Here is a 20,043-nt window from a genome sequence, read left to right as displayed (position 1 = left end):
TTAAAAATATTTTAGGTTTTCAAATAAATTTTTATTTTATAAAACATCAAAAAATAATTTTAAAAAACCATTTTAAAAAATTATTTTTTAGAACTGTTTTCGAAATCAATTACTTACTAAACAAGTGTTCTAATTTTATAGTTCGAAATAATGGTCTAAGAGGGGAGAACCTAGAGAAGATAGCATCAAAATGAAAAGACACACAAAAACAGAGATGAGATAGATATCATTCCACAACAGGGGACAAAATAAAACAGAATAGAGACATCCAACAAATGCAAAAGAAGCTGCAACAAGAAACCTATGAGATGCCACTCCCACGAGATTCCATGCCCATGGCCTCTCTCTAGTTGGACTAACGTTTAAAAATCTCTCACCATCTTCTTCTCCAACGAAACCCCTCTCCCCCCATCTTCTCATGTCCTAACTTTGAAACAAACAATAAATAACCCATAAAATCACCCCCCTTTTTCCACACTTTTCACCAATAATCTATAATGATAAATCACGATCCAACACTTGGAACACACTCCATTATTTTCTACTTGTTCCCCAAGTGTATTCCACATGCCAGTTAGTTATTTTTCATGATATATAATTGGTGGAAACTTCACCAAAATCATAGCAAATTGGCCAATGAGAGGGCAAGGAGAGATAGATGATTGGGGACAGTGTGGCCAAAAGAAACAATAGTTTTTGTCTAAAGGGGGTGTCCTTTTTTTTGGTATAAACAAACCAACAATGTGATACCTACCGCCCCATTATTCTTGTTAAGTGGTTAAGAGAGTCATGAAAGATTTCTGAGTACTCAGTGGCCACTAGTTGACTTGCTTTTTTGTGCCTAATCAAGGGATTATGAGTATGCTTTTTCCATTTTTTTTGTTCATTTGAAGGCTCAATCTTCATGTCAATTGGATGGTAAATGTGGGTGATCCAAGCTATTGATTTAGAGTCCTTAATGGGGTTTCACGTATATGCATATGTAATCAAAAGTAGAAGCTAGGGCTATCCTCACAAATGAGGCTCTATGATTAGCTTGGTCATCAAAAGTTTTTATTTGAATCATGCCTAATGGTGAAAAATCATTCGCAAATTAGGTCGGTTTGGATCGATTTTTAAATACTTTATAATATTTAATTTTTATTAAATAATTACGTATTTGAATTTGAATGTTGAAAAGCCCAGTTTTGTAATTTTTATATATAAGTAGTAATACCGTCTTAAATGATTATTATTCGAAATTGTGTCAAGCTAAAAATATAAATAATGGAGAAGATGACAATATTGTTTTTGTTTGATTAACTAAGCGTATGAAAAAACGATTTGTTAGCGGGTGTTTTAAATGTCACATCTAAATCCGACTTTGAATTACTTAAATTGTATAACTTTCAAATAAAAGGATGATTAAAATGTATTAATGAAGAGGACAATTATAGGAAATATCAACCAAACTCATTAAAGGGGGATTCAAAATGGAAAAAGTAAAAATCAATGGCTGTGATCGATGATCATTGTGCCATTGGATCTTGGATTCCCTTGTTAGATTGGACCCACCACCAGCAGAAAATATCCACACACAAAAAAAAAAAAAAACAAAAAACAAAAAACAAAAAATAAAATACAAGAAAATCCAAAAAAGAACAAAAAAAAAAAAGTCATAATTACTGAATAACAGAGTATAAGGCAGAGGCTGCCATAAAATGCCATATGTCTGACTGTTAAATCTCCGCCCTACCTTCCTTATCACACTCCACACCTCTCCATATCTCCTCTCTTTTTCTCTGTTCTCTTCTCATTCTTCTCTCGAGCTTCATATTCTATCTCTTCAATGGTGAACATCTCTCCATTATCATCCCCCCTCTGAACCCCCATCCCCACATCCATCTTCGTACCACTTAACAGATACTAGATATTTATAGCTTAGCTGTTCGTTCTGTTGGTGCTCTTTTATTCAGAGCTTTAACGGCGGATTGAAGACCCTTTTGATTGTCTGTGTCAAGAGTTTTCAGCTTAATCTTCTGAATCTTCTGCTCACTCTCTGGTAAGATTGAATGAGAATTTTCTTTCTTCTCCCCCCCCCTTTCTTTTCGAGCTTTTTTGATTGGTTTAATCAAGTCTAGAGTATGTTCGTCGGAGGGCGTTGGATTTTCTTTTTTCCAATAAATACTTGATGGGTTATGCTCTAAACCTCTTTTTTTTTTTTTTTTTTCGATTCAATTTTTTAAGATTTTTTGATTTACTAAATGAAGTTCATACTATATTCTTTGGTGGGTCTTTGGATTTTTTTTATTTTTTATTTTTATAAATACTTGGTGGGAGAAGCTCTAAACCTTTTTTTTTTTAATTTATTTAATTTAAAGTTCACAATTTGAGATTTTTTTCTATTGGTTTGATGAAGTTTAGAGTCTTTAGACCATATTATTTGGTGCTAATTTCGAATTTTTTTAATAAATACTTGATGAACATTAATCAAAGAATATTCAATATTTCAGCTCATTTGGTTGAGGAAAGGTTGAAAATGGCCCCTAAGAGTGGACGTGGAAAGCAGAGGGGAGACAAGAAGAAAAAAGAAGAGAAAGGTATTAATTTATTTTTTTACTTAAATCTTATTTAACCTGTAATTAACATTAATTAACTTCTTAATCACATGTTAATGTAATTTTACAGTCCTTCCTGTCGTCATGGATGTCACCGTCAACCTCCCCGATGAAACTTCCGTCATTCTAAAGGTTTGCTCATTTTCTACATTTTTGGTTAACAACCTCTTTTTGAACAAATAAATAAATAAATATTTTTAATTTTATATAAAATTATATCATATATCATTATATTTTCCCAAAAGCAAAAGGTTTTTTTTTTTTTTTTTTTTTTAATTTTTTAAAGATTTTGATATACAAATAAATTTGTATTTGGCATTATCAAAAATCGACATCCATGATTTGGATTTTGTTGTTTGCATTTTGAATGATAAATTTTTTTCATATACTTTTATTATAAAGTCGTAGAAAATGACGTTAGTAATATTGAAATAGTCTAATTTTTACACTATATTTTATATAAATTTTGTTTTTTTTGAATAAATCATTATAAGAAGGACATACACGCTATACATATAAACAAATAAATGGTTGTAAAAGGTTGCGTAATTGGACCGGCCGAAATCTGCGGACATGAGTTGTGGATGATTATTTGATGTTATTGTATTTAACTCAAATTTATCAATATATTTATATATTGAAAAAAATGAATATTTGGGCAGGGAATATCAACGGACAGGATAATAGATGTTCGTCGGCTCTTATCCGTGAACACGATAACTTGCAACATCACCAATTTTTCGTTATCCCATGAGGTAAATTATGATTTTACCCTAGTTTTTCGTGGGGATTTTAAATTTGAATATGCCATGGAGGGGTATCATTGACTTTTTGTTGTTTATTTAGGTGAGAGGGCCGGGATTAAAGGACACCGTGGATGTTGCAGCGCTGAAGCCATGCGTTTTAACTTTAGTAGAAGGTACTCCATGTGAAACGACGTCGTTGCGTCGCATACTACGTCGTTTTATCTTCACTGAACAACTCACTCCACTCATTTTTTTTTTTTTTCATTTTCGACTCTACGACGTCGTTTTCTGCTTCGCTGAACAGCTAGCTCAGCCCATCGTTTTTCCGTTCTTGGTTCTACGACGTCGTTTTTTATTCTACACTGAATCACTGACTTCAGTCATTTTTGGTTCCTGCAACAGAGGACTATGACGAAGACACTGCAGCGGCGCACGTTCGAAGGGTTTTGGACATTGTAGCCTGCACTACGTGCTTCGGTCCTTCACCGTCCGATGCTGGCAAAAATGCCCAGGGTGCGCAGGATAAGAATTCCGGCAATAAATCGAGCAAAGCTCTGGCGAATGCCAAGCAATCATCGTCGTCGTCGCCGCCGCCTACGCCATCGTCGGCCAATGAAGGAGAGGGAGAGATGAGCAATTCCTGCCCTAAGCTTGGGAGCTTCTATGAGTTCTTCTCTCTCTCGCACCTCACGCCTCCTCTGCAATGTAAATATCTCTTTCGCCTTATTCCTAATTTGCGAGACTCGAATCGGTGTGTTTTAGTGGCGTTCAGACGCTAAAACGGAACGTTTTAATGCGAGAACGGTCGTTCTATTCATGGCTGTCGTTGTTGGCGAGTGCATAAGTCAACAATGAGTGAAATTTAGTGGCAAACCGAATCTATTATGCTTTCAGATTTAGATCGAGTTCCAGTACAGCAATGGAGTATATGAAATTAAGCTTTAAAAGGAAAACAAAAAAAACACTCTTCTATTCTTTGGTTTTAAAAAAAGAAAAAGAGAAAGAAAAAACCTGAATTTTTAAGAATTATGTTTTATTGTTTGTTTTGTCCTTTTTAATATTTTGTCATATTTACAGAATTGGGTTGTGAATTTTTAAGAACCATGTTGAAATGCAACCATCAGAGATTTATTTATTTATTTATTTTAAATTTTAAATTTTTTCAGAACGGCATCTTTGTTTCATGTTCTTTGAAAATATGAGGCAATTTGGTCTACTATCAACATAAGGAAAAAATAAATGCTTTGTTTTTTCCTTTTTAGAGACACAGAAAAGAAAATTTCAATTTTTGTTTCCTTGTATTTCTAAACGTTCGTCACCAAATCCTAAAAGCAGAATTGAATGCAACAATTAAGCATGGTTTTTTAAAATAAAAGTTTCATTTTTCAAATAGCACCTTAATTTCTTGTTCTATTAAGGCAATTTGGGCTACTATCAATTATTAATCATAGACACTCAGTGGGTATCCCATGAATGTTGCAGTTATAAGGAGAGCAAGAAAATGGCATGATGATGAGATTTTAGTGCATGATCATCTTTTCTCGCTTGAAGTAAGGCCCTCTGACAGAACCATTTTTTAAGTTTCAGTTAGTGCTTTTTTTCTTTCTTTCATTTCTATTTTGGAAAAATCCTCATGAGCTGCTTTGCTCATGGGTAGGTGAAGCTTTGCAATGGAAAATTGGTTCTTGTTGAAGTCTGCAGGAGAGGATTTTATAGCATTGGAAAGCAGCGGATTTTATGTCACAACCTTGTTGATCTGTTACGACAACTTAGTAGAGCCTTTGACAATGTTAGTTTTGTTAACTCGCCAAACTTGGGTTCTTTTTGGTTTAATTTTGTCTATACTTGTACTTTTTCTCTTGGGTTATGTGCACATTTGTGTTTATATTTCGGGCTATGTATAACCTATCAAAAGAATAAAAGGGAAAAAAAAAGAATAAAAATTCAGACCGTATATATGCTAGACATGGATCTTTGAACAATTTTCTAGTCTTGTCTCCTTATAATCCAATAAAATTGGAGTTAAACATGTGTCTAGTCTCAAGTGATTTGGTGGAAGTATCCCGAGATTGAGCTTCATGTCTAGTTCGTAACATTGTTTCATCCTTCAGAAAAGTCATACTTTTGGATAGTTCTTTCTTGTTGCTTCCTCTTTTTGGTGGGTCTAAAATCTGATTGAAGTTCTATCACACGTCTTATTTATCATATTTCAGGCTTATGATGATCTCATGAAGGCATTTTCAGAACGCAACAAGGTACATGATCAATGCACTGATTCCTGTGTTCTGATGAATTGACTCTTTTAATCTAGCTATGAGGTTTGACCTTGCAGGATATATCATTTCATGATATAGTTTGTGTTGAATTTCCTTTGGACTAACTACTTGCTATGTTCTATAACCAACTTCCTACACGCCCTGCAGTTTGGAAATCTCCCTTATGGCTTCAGAGCCAACACTTGGCTTATCCCCCCTGTTGCAGCACAGTTACCAGCAATTTTCCCTCCTCTACCTGTGGAGGATGAAACATGGGGAGGAAGTGGAGGTGGTCAAGGAAGAGATGGCAAAAGCGACTTGATACCCTGGGCTAACGAGTTTTTGCTTCTTGCATCTATGCCTTGCAAGACAGCTGAGGAGAGGCAGATTCGAGATCGGAAAGCATTCCTTCTTCACAGCCTGTTTGTAGATGTTGCCATTTTCAGAGCCATTTCGGCTGTGCAGCATGTAATGGGAAAACTAGATTTGACCCATTCATCTGTAAACAGTGAAATTCTTTACAGTGAGAGAGTAGGGGACTTAACCATTATTGTCATGAAAGATGCTACAAATGCAAGCTGTAAGGTGGATACTAAAATTGATGGGATTCAAGCGACTGGAGTGGGGCAACAGAATCTAGTAGAAAGAAACCTACTGAAAGGGATCACTGCTGATGAAAATACTGCTGCACATGTAAGATAATTTCTGAAAAAAAGGATCAATCAGTAGGACTGTTCCTTGAATCCGGAATATTTTCTTTTTGAATTAGTATATATGAAGTGGTTTCCGCTAAAATGGTTGAAGAAAATTTTGCATTTTGAGTGCAGGATTTTGCCACTCTTGGTGTTGTCAATGTCAGATACTGTGGGTATATAGCTGTGGTTAAACTTGAAGGGAAAGAAAGTAGCAAAATGGATACTCATTTTCAAAGCATTGAACTTCTTGATCAGCCTGAAGGTGGTGCCAATGCCCTTAATATTAACAGGTTTTTGTCAAACCCTACAACATGTCACTGAAGTATCCTGTGTAAGCTATGCTGTTCTCATGTTTTTACACTAGAAGTGGAGATATTCATTATGAACTTGTGAATATACTGTTACAGTTGAGGAAATCTTACCATTGGGTGGATTATTGGATTGCGTTGACAATTGAGAATTGCTTGGCGCCTTAGGAACTCATTATTCATGGGTCTAGCCAAGGTTTTATTTTGTAGAGAATGAGGAAATTATGTTAGTCCAAAAAGAATTTGTAATATTTCTTTTTCTTTTGTTTGAAATTTTTGTGAACATGGTGGAAATATTTACAATTATCTTACAGAGTCCAAAATTATTGTGTCAATTACATCTAGGTTTCTACTGAAATTGAAACTTATTACCATGATCTCTCACCTGGGAGAATTCTGTGGCTAAATCAAGTCATTTTCTTAGTGGTCCTAATTACTTTACTTTATCATCAATAATGTGGCAAATGTTCTCAGAAGATAAAAGATTGGGTTTTATCCAATCTCGGAGTTCTTTGGGATGTACTCATCAAATGGTGGGTTAATTTACCCTTCATGTCGTATGAAGCTTGTTTATAGAATGTTGTTTATCCCAATGCTGTTTGCTATTTTCTATGTTCACTCTTCAGCTACCGCTTCCCTTCATAAGAAAAGAGATGTAAGAGTTAAAACTGCATAAAAGCTTATTGACAAATACATTCCTCCATAAGTTTGTGCTGTGCCTGTGCATGCTCCTTAATCTGTACTTCTCCTTTTGATCATTGATGTAGTTATTCATATTTCTCACTCTTACCTTGTTATTTACAGTTTGAGATTGCTTCTTCACCAAAGAACAGCTTCAGAAAACAACAAACTAGTACAGCATTCACAAACACTTGAACACGAAGAGCTCAGTGCTGCTCAAGCTTTTGTGGAGGGACTGTTGGAAGAAAGTCTTGCTAAGCTTCAGGAAGAGGAAGTAGAAAAGCACATTTTTGTGAGATGGGAACTTGGAGCGTGCTGGATACAGCATTTGCAGGATCAAAACAACACAGAGAAAGATAAGAAACCATCTACTGCAAAGACAAAAAATGAGATGAAGGTCGAGGGACTTGGTACTCCTCTTAGATCTCTTAAGAACAATAAGAAAAATTCAGATGGCAACAATCTGAAAATGCAGTCTGAGAAATCAAAAACCCCTGCAGAGTCTGTTATTGGGGAAGCTGAAAATTCTACACTGTCCTCAACAAAACCTCAGCTTGAAGCTAATGCAAATGAAAATGAACTTGCACTGAAGAGGATGCTGTCTGATGCAGCTTTTGCCCGGCTTAAACAATCTGAAACTGGACTCCACCGCAAGGTAATATTTTGTCAATACCATTGGAGGTATAAGCTCCTTCTTTGTTCAGTTTCCTGTACTTATCCTCCCATGTCTTTGACAGTCTTTACAGGAACTAGTTGATCTGTCCCAGAAATATTACAGTGAAGTTGCACTTCCGAAACTGGTAACCACTGAATAATATCTGATTGAACTTGATTATGTCTGCATGAAAATAAGGTTGTGGTGATTTCTGTTTCTGTGTCTGCATGAAAATTGTCCAATTCAGGTTGCAGATTTTGGTTCATTGGAACTCTCACCAGTGGATGGTCGGACGCTGACCGATTTCATGCATACTAGAGGTCTTCGAATGCGTTCTCTGGGACATGTTGTAAGTGCTGTACTCCCCTAGGTTTTGATTCCTTTACATGTCTTAGTAAAGTATTTCTGCATCATAAAGAAACTCCTAATTTTTATCTCAATTTATTGATGCATTGCAACCTCTTGAACTTTGGCAAACTGTGTCTGCATCAATTGTTAATTTGTTATTTGAGGTCACAGTGTTGGACATCCTTCTGTCTATAAGTGTGTCTCCTGTAGCTATTTTCCAACCTTGTTTATCAAAAAGGTTTGAATCAATCATCACCAGTTACCTGCAAAAATTACCTAAACAAACACTTTTGTTTGTTTGGGTAATTTTTTATCTACCCCCAGAAGTAAATATCAATTCCTGCATGGGATATGTAAACAGTCAGAGACTCAGAAATTTGAGTCATAGATTGACAAGTCATCTGTTTCAGTGTCCTTTCTGAGAAATGGGAAATCTCATTGAGATTTATAATTAGGATTACAGAGATTACACAAAATTTATCAGCTTTTTAAGGTTCATTTCTCCATTTAAAACATTGTATTTTAAGAAAGTATCTTTACCATGGTGTAAGATGGAGTATCTGTGACATTTTATGTCCTATGAGGTAATTTCATCCATTTTGAAATATTTTAACAAAAGGAATATACTGAAGTAGGAACTTTTACTGAACTAGGATTTCATCATTTTCTTTTGTTGGACTTGCCTGTGGGGCATTTGCCCAACAGAAGGCATGTCAAGTAAACATCCTCTGCCCATGTCTGATGGTACTTCACTTGTTTTGAAGCGTCCATATAATATTGTTCAAAATTATGAAATATTACTATACATGGGTTTTTTTCCCATCTCAAATAATGCTTGGTATTTTTTCTTTACCAGGTTAAACTTTCAGAAAAGTTATCACACGTGCAGTCACTTTGTATTCATGAGATGATAGTGCGGGCTTTTAAGCACATTCTGCAGGCAGTAATAGCTGCTGTTGTTAATCCTGAGAAATTGGCTATGTCAATAGCTGCTGCACTGAATCTGATGCTTGGGGTTCCTGGAAATAGAGAATTAAATCAGTCATGCAATGCTCATCCCCTTGTGTGGAGATGGTTGGAGGTATTCTTGAAGAAGCGATATGAATGGGATTTTAGCACATTAAACTACAAAGATGTGCGGAAATTTGCAGTTCTACGGGGATTATGTCATAAGGTATTTTGGCATTGGCCTATGTGTTCCAAAACTTTGAGTATGCCCCACATTCTTTTATATTGGATATGTGGGTTTTGTAGTTTTATGATTTTAAACATTATATCATGGGTTATTTATATAAATTTGAAGAATGCTTCAGTTGTGTTGAGAGAATGGAAAAAGAATTAAGAACTTACTTAGGATATTTATATCATGGATGGGCAGCAATTATATATATTCTTAAAAGCAAAATTAATTTCTTTCCTAGTTTAGGGAAAATCCTTTCAGGAAATGAAATATATTAAAACAAATATTTGTAATGCTTAGGAAAAACTCATGGATAATAGGTCTTCTTGCTCACAGTGGAAATGAGGGCTGACGATTCTGCCTTTTTCTTTTTCAGGTGGGAATTGAGCTAGTTCCAAGGGATTTTGATATGGATTCTCCATACCCTTTCCAAAAACTTGACGTTATTAGCTTGGTACCAGTGCATAAGGTGATGAACAAACTATGCTATTTGATAGAATAATAGAACACATTGTTTCTTATCTTGTCTTACAAATAATTAAACCATTCAATAATCTGGATTTAATTGCATTTCTTTTTCTTTTCAGCAAGCAGCATGCTCATCTGCAGATGGACGACAACTTCTAGAATCATCAAAAACAGCTCTAGATAAGGGAAAACTTGAAGATGCAGTCAGCTATGGGACAAAGGTATTTGATTTAAAAGTCCATCGGTTTGTCATTTCTATATGTAAACTACCAATCGGGTGCAGCAGAAAAATCTTTCTTTGCCTGTTCATTGGTAAATTAATATGCTACCTTTTGTATTTTTGTGGTTTTTGCAGGCTCTGGCAAAGCTGGTCGCAGTTTGTGGTCCCTACCATCGAATGACAGCAGGAGCTTACAGCCTCCTTGCTGTAGTTTTGTATCATACAGGGGACTTCAATCAGGTCCATTACGAGTCCATTTTGTCTTGGTGTTCATGGAATCTTCTCTGTTATAGAATAATAAATTTGTTGTCTTTCTCAATGTTCTGTTAAACTATTTCTAGAAATGCACCTAATAGATTTGCCCTTTAGGCTCCAGTCACTATATAGGCATCTAACCTTCAAAGATATTTGGTGTTTTCCTTTCTTTGAGAAAGTTTACATGATATGTGTTAGAGTTTGGTGACCCAAATTCTATTTGGTCTGATCCAAAAAGCTTGCAGTGCGACATATGTAGTAAAGAAAAATTATGAGATATTTTGGGAGGTTTGTGGTGGTAGTGCAGGGATCAGGTTATGATGTTTATGCCTATGTAGTAGTTGTTCGAATCTCTCCCCTTTTGCACCAATTTTTGACATAGTGGATTTTTTTCTCCTTTGCCTATGGTTTTTCCCATCTAGGGTTTTCCATGTAAATCTATGCTGTTTTTTTTTTTTTTTTTCCTTGTTGCCTATTCTCATTTTTCCATAACTATATGGTTAATTCAAGAGTTGTCCCAATTTCAGGCCACAATTTATCAACAAAAGGCGTTGGACATCAATGAGAGAGAACTAGGACTTGATCATCCAGACACAATGAAGAGTTATGGAGATCTTGCTGTGTTCTATTACAGACTTCAACACACAGAACTGGCTCTCAAGTATGTTGGTCTTGTGTAATGCACTATAGACTTTTCATGTATTATTCATAAACATTTGTGCTTTCTTGCTTGAAATTTCAGCAGTCAAGTTATATTGTTTTTCCCTTTTTTGATACTTACCATTTTTTTTGTTCCTACTGGAACTCAAACTTGAAACCTCCCTTCTTTATTGTTGTTGTCATTTAGTTTTTTTTTTCACTAAATAAGATGATATTGTCATTTATTACTGAGAGTCTGACATGAATAAAAGGGAAATGGCTATGCCAATTAGTTTTTTTAAACCTTCATTCTGACACTGTTTGAATGATAATTTTGTTAAGTCAAGTACCAATTATATGCAGTGGAAAAAATTGAGGAATTTTATTTGACTAAAGATTATGAAGGATGTTGAATCAAAGGTTTGCACTGATATGTAAATACTATTGGAGCACTGATATAAGAATACATCCACCTTTGTTTGACTTGCCAATGGCATCTAATATATTTCACTTGTTTAGTTTTCTGTGCACCATTTGGACTGTACTTTAGAAATAATATATTAGCTTGTCTTCCATATTACTTGTTGATCTTCTAAGCAGCTTCTAATCAATTCTCTAATAGTCGATAAAGCCATATGGTTCTGTCAATAGAGAATCTGGTGTACCTATTGGATAGATTAGAAAGTGCATTGGTTACAAAGATGCTGACACAAAGTTTCACATGACGCTACTAAAATATGATTGTTATTGATCTGCTGACCTAAAAGTCAACCTGGTAGTATGGTCACATATATCTAGTATGTCCTCCTTCCAGGACTGCTTATATCTCTTTTGCTTGTTCATTTCTTTTTATTTAATTGTTTGATTCTTTTAATATCGGGCCTTTTTGTCTTTTAGGACTGCTTTACATGCAGTATACTGATTATTGGATGCATGTAGTTGATGGGTTTATCAATAATGTCATACTAGTTTGTGCTCTAGTTTCTTTCTTATGCTAGGAACATACGTACTTACCATTAGGATTACAGGAGGAACTATTGCTTCTGTAGTGATTCCATTTTGTTCTATTAGGTTTCAGCAACATGCTTCACTTTTTATTTTGTTTGAATGCTAAATCATAGGTTTTTTTTTAATTAACTTGAAAATAACATCCCGTCTAATCATAACTTTTTCTGTACATTATCATGCTTTTGCCTAAATGTTTTAAGCGATGTAAGACACAGAATTCTATACTAGCCTGTTTATCCATGGCCTTTTTGCTTCCATTTGATTTTTACCCCTGGCCACATTTTTCATTGATCAGATATGTAAAACGCGCGCTGTATCTTCTGCATCTCACTTGTGGCCCATCTCATCCAAACACTGCTGCGACATATATCAATGTGGCTATGATGGAGGAAGGCCTTGGACATGTGCATGTGGCCCTCAGATATCTTCATAAAGCTCTAAAGTGCAACCAAAAGTTACTTGGTCCAGATCATATTCAGGTTCCTCCCTATTTTAGCTTCTTCCTGTCTTTTATTTTTTTGTTTATTTTTTTTCCATTTATAATATAGTCTTTTGATTTATAGTTGATGACGGAATGAAATATTTTATCTAATGTGAGTTGGAACATGGATTACTTTGATATATTGAATGGGAACATGGTGTGTGCTTACTTTGTGGTATGACAAGGGTAGGCTCATTGAACACTCACTTTGAATGTGGTTGGTTCGAAAGTGCTTTTCTTTTTTTCTTTTTTCCTTTTTTGGTTATTTTTTAAATGTATCAAGCACTTTTAGTTCATAATTTTCTCAAAGATGCGTGGGAGCCTGTTATTAAATAATGAATTATGTAGAGTGTAACTGTGTAAGATCAAGTTTAACTATGAGCTCTTATTGAGCTCAAGTTTCTGCCTGCCCCCTACCCACAACTCTGTTATTGTTGTTGTAATTGTTTTATTAGAAGGAAGATAATTCATTGCATTGAACTTGGTGAGGACAATGAAGGATGAGAAATCCTTCCAAGATTTACAGAACTGATAAAAAAGGAGCCTGGTGTGCTGTTTTTAATACTATTTTTATTTTTTCAGTTGTTATTAGTATAGTAGTACTTTTACTACCATTACACTAATGGACACTGCCTTGATATCTTTTAATGGAAGTTCTGTTTGTGTTTATTATGACTATGCCAGAGTTTCTTATTTGCTATACCATAGAAGGGGTGTAATTGTAATCTTCCCTGTTTTAGACCCAATAATCTTATTTGCTATATTATAGGATGTTGAGCTTGTAATGGTTTTTCCCCTCTTCATTTTTTTCCAAAAAGAGCATCTCTTTTATGCTTAACTTAATGGTACTAAATGGCTTATTAGCTAGGGGTTTTCTCTTAGGATCTGATTCTCCAGTACAGATTGAAGATATGTATTCTGCACAGTAGGGAATCAGTACTGTTTATAACCATAATCTGTGCCATAAGGCTAAAGCTATCCAATGATTCTATTGGGGTTGCTTCTGCTCAACTGTAAGCTTGGGGCTTTGCCTTCTTTCCCAAATACAAACTTTGTTTAAAAAAAAATTTAGCTATATAAACATCATCTTGGACATATTGTATATTTAAGTAACAGATTACAGTATCTCAGAGGATTTCATCTGAATTTAGAAGGGAAAAATTATTTTGGGCCACACTTGTGTATATCATTCCTTTGGAGCTAATTTCCATCTCTTTTAATGCTCTCCAGACAGCAGCAAGTTACCATGCAATAGCAATTGCTCTATCATTGATGGAAGCATACCCTTTGAGCGTTCAGCATGAGCAAACAACCTTGCAAATTCTCCGAGCAAAGCTGGGCCCTGATGACCTGCGTACACAGGTATTGAGTCCAAGATATCCACAAATCATAAATTTTCTTTTGGAAGCATTTATGTCCCTTGCTACTTAAAGTAATAGCTCATATGCATGAATTATTATTTATTAAAGGTACTAGCTATTCACACCATAACATGGATTTTACATGGTTTATCTATAAAATAACTTAGTTGGCAGTGCTAAGGATTGAAAGTAGTTTGATAGTTAGGATAATTAACGACCTTGATTTTAAATATGGAGTCCTGTCAAAGGAATGATTTGAATAAATGAGCTTGTGTGCTGCATGATGACGCTTTCTATATCATCTTTTTGAAGCACGTGTGATGATTCTTTTTAATTTCATTCTATTCAAGTTTTGTCATTTGAAAGTGGTTCTAAGTTCTGTAATGGAATGCTGTAGGATGCTGCTGCTTGGCTCGAGTACTTTGAGTCAAAGGCTTTTGAACAGCAAGAAGCTGCAAGAAATGGGACTCGAAAACCTGATGCATCCATAGCCAGCAAAGGCCACCTAAGGTATGCCAGCATTGTCCTTGGCAAGATTGACCATTCTGCAATTGATCATGCATAAGAAGTTGATAGGGTGCACAGTTGCCCCTGCTATTTTGATGATTCATCATACCATTGGGTTGCATTGTTATTAGTCTGGTTCATTTTACATTTCTTAATAAATATAAAAAATAAACTATTTTAAAAAATTATCATATGGGAAATACTAACCTAAAAATATTTGGGAAAAAAGGTGTACTTGCTATAAATGTCACCTTGCAAGCATCATGAACCTAAACTTTCAATAGGCTTCACTTGGGTCTTCTTGTTCAAGAGAACCATGTCAAAAGGCTGTACTTTCCTGGCTATAGTGCTTTTTGAGGAGTATCTTCATGACTGAAAGGCAGACACAGGGTATTAGAACAATAAATGTGGTACAGATGGCCTTTAGGAATATTCATCAGGAGGACCCCATAGACTGGTATCATTACTAGCTATATGATACATGTGCCTGATAGAGGTTGAAAATTGGCATGGGTTTCTTTCTTGCACATAAACTAATGTTTCCTTGCTAATAATAGTTATGATATATTTTACTTGGCAGTGTATCAGATTTGCTTGACTACATCAATCCTAGTCAAGATGCCAAAGGAAGAGATGCTGTGACAGTGAAAAGGAAAAGCTATATCGCAAAGGTATATTGTTTTTTCCCTGTAGGTTGTTCAAATTATTTTAACCCTTAGCAAATGGGAAAGAGATCTGGAATAGGCTTAAAAAAGTTTTTATTGACTAATATCATGGCATGAGGAAGATTGACTAATTGCTGTTATTTGTTGACCCTTCAAGATTTGTCTGCATGTCACCCTTTCACAGCCTTAGTTCAATTGCCAACAGCCACTAAAGGAAGGTTGGTAATGTAATCAAGCTATGTTAAATGACCCAATCAGTGAAACTGCTGCAGTAAAACTCCTCTGGCTAATCTTTTGGCCCATTAGTGAGCCTTCCATCTAGCCTAGTTTGTGGCCTAAAGCCAGCTCAGCCATGGGCAAGAATCTCAAAGGAGGCGGCTTGGTTTCGGGTCAAAGAGGAGTAAACAAACAGTGAGCTGCTAAAATACCCCAGACATGTATGGGGACAATTTTTCACAAAACCAACAAAACATTTTCTCCAATTAACATGTCTTTTTTCAACCAAGAAAAACAAAAGAAAAAAAAAAAGGAAAAAAATGAAAGAAGGAAATTTGTCCTTTTTGCAGTTTTGGAGGTCAAACATTCAATTTTCTAATGATGGTTTCTCTTTTTTGCTAGTTTTTTCTAAGAAGCAAAATTGCCCACCCTTCAACATAATTAAATGACAGCCAAGATGCCTATTTTGAAGCCCTCATGTCTATGTGCGTGTATATACCTGTAACTTTAATCTCATTAAACCATTTTGAATCTTTCTTTGCAGGTTAAAGGGACATCCTACCAAGATTTCAGTTTAGCAAGTCCCGAGGATTCTCCAAAAGATACCCCAAAGGAAACTTCAGATGAAGAAAAACAAATACGTGAATCTGGAGGAAGTGTAGATACAAATCATGAAACCAGGTTTGCTTCAGTTCCTGCCGAACAGCCTGTTATGGATGAGGCTTCTGGGGACACGCCGAACATTGGCAATGAAACCTCCTCCGAAACGAATGCTGAAGGAGAAGATGGATGGCAATCAGTTCAAAGGCCGAGATCAGCTGGTTCATATGGGCGGCGAATAAGACAGCGAAGAACAACTATCAGCAAGGTCTATAGTTATCAGAAAAAGGATGTGGATACTGAATTGGACTATAGTCAAGTTAAGAATACTTATCAGAATAGTAGGTATTACATGCTAAAGAGACGTACAATATCTGCTGGCAGTACAGATTACCACACCTCAGGCTCCTCCCCAGGTACTAAATTTGGGCGCAGAATAGTTAAAGCTGTTACATACAGGGTGAAGTCTGTGCCATCTACTAAAACAGCCACAAAATTAGAAACTGGTACAATTTCTGCACCAAATGACATGAGTCCAATTTCACAGAAGAAATCAGTAGTGAGTCTTGGAAAATCTCTTTCATACAAGGAAGTAGCGCTGGCCCCACCTGGTACTATTGCTAAGATGCAGGTGACAGTGTTCCAAAATGATATTCCAGATAACCGGCAACTTGATGTTGGAAAACCAGAAGTGGAAACCAATGAACCAAGTGAAAGTACAGACTCGATGATTACAGAGGCGGTAAATATCAATGCAGAGGAGAATAAGATTTCTATTTTACATTCTAAAGATTACTTAAAAGATGAAGTCGAAGTTGTTGAAAAGAAAAATGAAACTCAGTCAGGTGATGCAATCGGAAATATTCCTTCCGAGATTGTTTCTAAGAGCGTGGAAGCTGTTGAATCTCATGGTGCTGAGGTTCAAGAGGTGGTACAGGGTGGTGTCAAAATGGATGGCAGGCCAAATTCAACTGATTCTCCTAATGAGGAGCTATCTGAGGACCCTAGCAGTTCTGAGCCCAATGAAAATTCTCACTCTGCCTTGCAGGGAGTTGAAAATTTAAAGGACAAACCATCAGTTCTGAATTCAGGTGATACTCGAGAGTTGCCCAATAAGAAGCTGTCTGCATCAGCAGCTCCGTTCAATCCATCACCAGCCATAGCACGTCCTCCACCAGTGGCCATGAATATTACTCTCTCTTCTGGTCCCGGTGCCGTTCCAGCTGTTTCTGCTTGGCCATTGAACATGACTCTTCATCCAGGGCCTGCTGCTGTCTTGCCTGCAGTTAATCCAATGTGCTCCTCTCCTCACCACCCATACCCATCACCTCCTCCAACCCCAAACATGATGCACCCATTACCTTTTATGTATCCTCCTTATACTCAACCCCAAGCAATACCGGCCAGTAACTTTCCTGTGACTAGCAGCCCATTTCATCCCAATCATTTTGCTTGGCAATGTAATATGAATCCTAATGCATCAGAGTTTATGCCTGGTACGGTTTGGCCGGGCTGCCATCCAATGGAGTTTTCTATCATTCCACCTGTTATTGAGCCAATTTCTGATCCCATTTTGGAGCCAAAAGTGCAATCTGGTAATTCTGAAGGTCTGATTTCGGCTCCAATCCTGCCCGAAGAGATTAGCAATGGGGGAGAAACTATTAAGGAAGTGAATCTTCTTGCATCAGAGGCAATGGGTGATGCAAATATAATACCTGTGGTTGGCTCAGAAAATGGGAAGGAAATTGCTCATTCAGATCCTTGTACGGTTGAAAGTTCTGGGAAGGAACAACTGGGTCACAGTAACAGCCCAAATGAGTGTACTGGAATCAGTAGTGAGAAGAAGATTGATGGTGAGAAAACTTTCAGCATTCTGATACGAGGGAGAAGAAACCGAAAGCAGACTCTGAGAATGCCGATAAGTTTGCTCAATCGACCATATGGCTCGCAATCTTTCAAAGTTATATATAACAGAGTTGTCAGAGGGAGTGAAGTTCCCAAGTCAAACAGCATTTCTTTGAGGGAAGAGAGTGCAGCTGGTGCTGTGTAACCCGCAGATTTGTTGTTCACAGACCTTATGGTTGCAGGATGGTTGAGAGAGAAAGAAGGTTGCATTCCTCATTTTGTCAATATACAAGTGGCAGGATAATCTTGGAAAATTTCTTGTATCATGGTTGCAACTTACCTATCAGTGTTTTGATTACACCAACTTCCTGGAAAATGCAGGTTAGTTCCCTATAATCAAAGCCATCACTCTATTTATTATTGATTTTTTATTGAGGAGAAAATGGTAGCTCATAGGATGGTGTTTTATTTTTATTTTTATTTATTTATTTATTTTAAAATTTCCATCACCATGGGTTCCAACTCTCTTGCTGGAACCTTCTGGCCACAAACTATAAGTGACCAAGCTGTTAAAACATTCTAATCATCACATGGGTACAATATCCATATGGTCTCAATGCAGAATATTTTGATTTCTCAGGCTACTATTCCAACATTCAAAAACCAATACTGCAGGAGCTTTTCATTTTACTTCATCTTGGGTCTAAATATAAACAATCATGCAGGAAAGGAGACCATCTTTTTCACATCAGGTATCATCCTGCTATTCAAGTTTTGGTTCTGTTTGTTAAATTGTTCTAAAATTAGTATAGACTTGCAGCGATTAGTGGGGATTTCTGAATTTTTTATGCACCTAGAACACAGTTTCATAACTGGAACTACTGTTTGTATCTATAGTTGTTAACTCGTAAAACATATTGTGTATCGTTTTTCCATTTTTCTGTATCAAGTATCTTGTATCGTGTATCGTAAGTTTTTTTATATGGTGAAAAATAAATAGAAAAAATATGTATGTGTGAATATCTATTGAAAGTATGGATTATAGAGTAATATATAACCAATTTTATGGAAGATAATGGAATCTAAAGAGTTAAACTACATCATATCATATGAAAACATTGAATGATAAACTTTTGACAAGTTCAAATTAGCAAAATATAACTTTAATATGTAAATTCATCACATAATCCATAAAAATAAACTTCTTCAATTTTTAGCTATGATTTTTAGTTCCAAATTTTGACTAGGCATATGCACTTATTGTGTTGTTATATATATGTGTGTGATCTTTAAATTTCTAGCTTTTTAGATTTGTCGTCATTTCTTTTCCCCTAAAAAAGAAATTAAGAAAAAAACTAATATATTAAGTAAAAAATTTTATTCACTAATTACCATTGTTTTCATTATCAACTTTCAAATGGAAAATTTTCAATATTCACTGTAAAGATAAACTTGACTTTTAATATAACATTTGACAACAAGAATGCAACTTTTTAGATAAAATTATTTTACCTATTTCTCCTTTTTATGATCAATTTTTAATCTTTTAGTATATTTTAAATAATTAACATAATAAATTCTTTTTAAAAAAAATTTAATTTGATTTTTTTTTAAATTATAGAAAATAATTGAGGATGTCACGTATCATTATATCATAATGTCACGTATCATTGTATCAGAAAATAATTTTTGTTATATTTGATTTTCCTTTGTCCTTTCCATGGTAAATCAACAAGTGAATTTGTGATTCTTTCATAATCTTTTTTTCTTTCCCCAGTTCTTTCTGTGGTCTACTGAAACCTTGGAAATTTGCATTTGTATTTTTGGATGTTAAATTAGGTTATTTGTATATTATCATGCACTGATCAGTGGTTTTGCTTGATATGCAGGTTTATATAGGAAATTTACTTTCTGGGATTTGAAGAGGGGTCTTTTTAAGGTGAAAACATTGATTCTTAATTTAGTTAGAAAATTTTGGTTCACAGCAATAAAAAAACTGAGGATTAGTTTTTCTTTTTTCTTGGTTCCCACGGCGACTTTAATAATTAATTTGATTTAATTGTATATGACTTCAATTCCTTTTTGATTGGGATTGATGAATTGTCTTTGGTTACTAATAAGAGGAAAGAATTCAGTACTGCTTCTGCCAATCTGTTTTGATATTGCTTTTGCAATACAACAATTAGAGAACGGAAAAGGGAGATCATATTTCCAAACAGAGAATTGGAAACTGCATTAAATTATTGAACTGAGAAATTTAGGGCATGGTTGAATGAAAATAATTATTTTTATGTTTTCAATTATTAGAAAGGG

At 35.4% G+C, this 20,043-nt stretch overlaps 1 protein-coding gene across 3 annotated transcripts; it reads left to right on the top strand.

Annotated features, from left to right (window-relative positions):
- The first annotated feature begins 1,712 nt into the window (after window positions 1–1,712).
- On the top strand, window positions 1,713–19,880 carry LOC100263581 (protein REDUCED CHLOROPLAST COVERAGE 1). Of its 3 annotated transcripts, none has more exons than XR_002031968.2 (26): window positions 1,713–2,041; window positions 2,493–2,579; window positions 2,668–2,729; window positions 3,260–3,352; window positions 3,444–3,516; window positions 3,746–4,048; window positions 4,826–4,893; window positions 5,001–5,132; window positions 5,557–5,598; window positions 5,767–6,291; window positions 6,426–6,583; window positions 7,406–7,937; window positions 8,020–8,082; window positions 8,185–8,286; window positions 9,142–9,459; window positions 9,842–9,934; window positions 10,053–10,154; window positions 10,289–10,393; window positions 10,936–11,069; window positions 12,351–12,534; window positions 13,767–13,898; window positions 14,295–14,407; window positions 14,985–15,075; window positions 15,830–18,111; window positions 18,406–18,482; window positions 19,620–19,880. XR_002031968.2 is itself a non-coding variant. In XM_002278334.5 (24 exons), the coding sequence occupies exons 2-24, from the start codon at window positions 2,519–2,521 to the stop codon at window positions 17,933–17,935; spliced, it is 5,592 nt and encodes a 1,863-aa protein (XP_002278370.2). In that variant the 5' UTR covers window positions 1,713–2,041; window positions 2,493–2,518; the 3' UTR covers window positions 17,936–18,161. The 3 variants fall into 3 exon arrangements, 1 of the variants encoding a protein (XP_002278370.2); XR_002031967.2 differs by having other exon boundaries at window positions 18,371–18,482; XM_002278334.5 differs by lacking the exons at window positions 18,406–18,482; window positions 19,620–19,880 and having other exon boundaries at window positions 15,830–18,161.
- Window positions 19,881–20,043: the final 163 nt, after the last annotated feature.

The sequence above is a fragment of the Vitis vinifera genome, chromosome 15, assembly GCF_030704535.1.
Source record: "Vitis vinifera cultivar Pinot Noir 40024 chromosome 15, ASM3070453v1".
Taxonomy (NCBI): domain Eukaryota; kingdom Viridiplantae; phylum Streptophyta; class Magnoliopsida; order Vitales; family Vitaceae; genus Vitis; species Vitis vinifera.
This window is presented reverse-complemented; position numbering and strand designations above follow the sequence as displayed.

Excerpts from the sequence above, each read along its gene's own strand:
- LOC100263581 (XM_002278334.5), top strand. The coding sequence starts at position 2,519 with ATGGCCCCTAAGAGTGGACGTGGAAAGCAGAGGGGAGACAAGAAGAAA. Across the intron at positions 10,155-10,288 it reads CAGTCAGCTATGGGACAAAG|GCTCTGGCAAAGCTGGTCGC; the intron begins GTATTTGATTTA and ends TGGTTTTTGCAG. Across the intron at positions 11,070-12,350 it reads CACACAGAACTGGCTCTCAA|ATATGTAAAACGCGCGCTGT; the intron begins GTATGTTGGTCT and ends TTCATTGATCAG.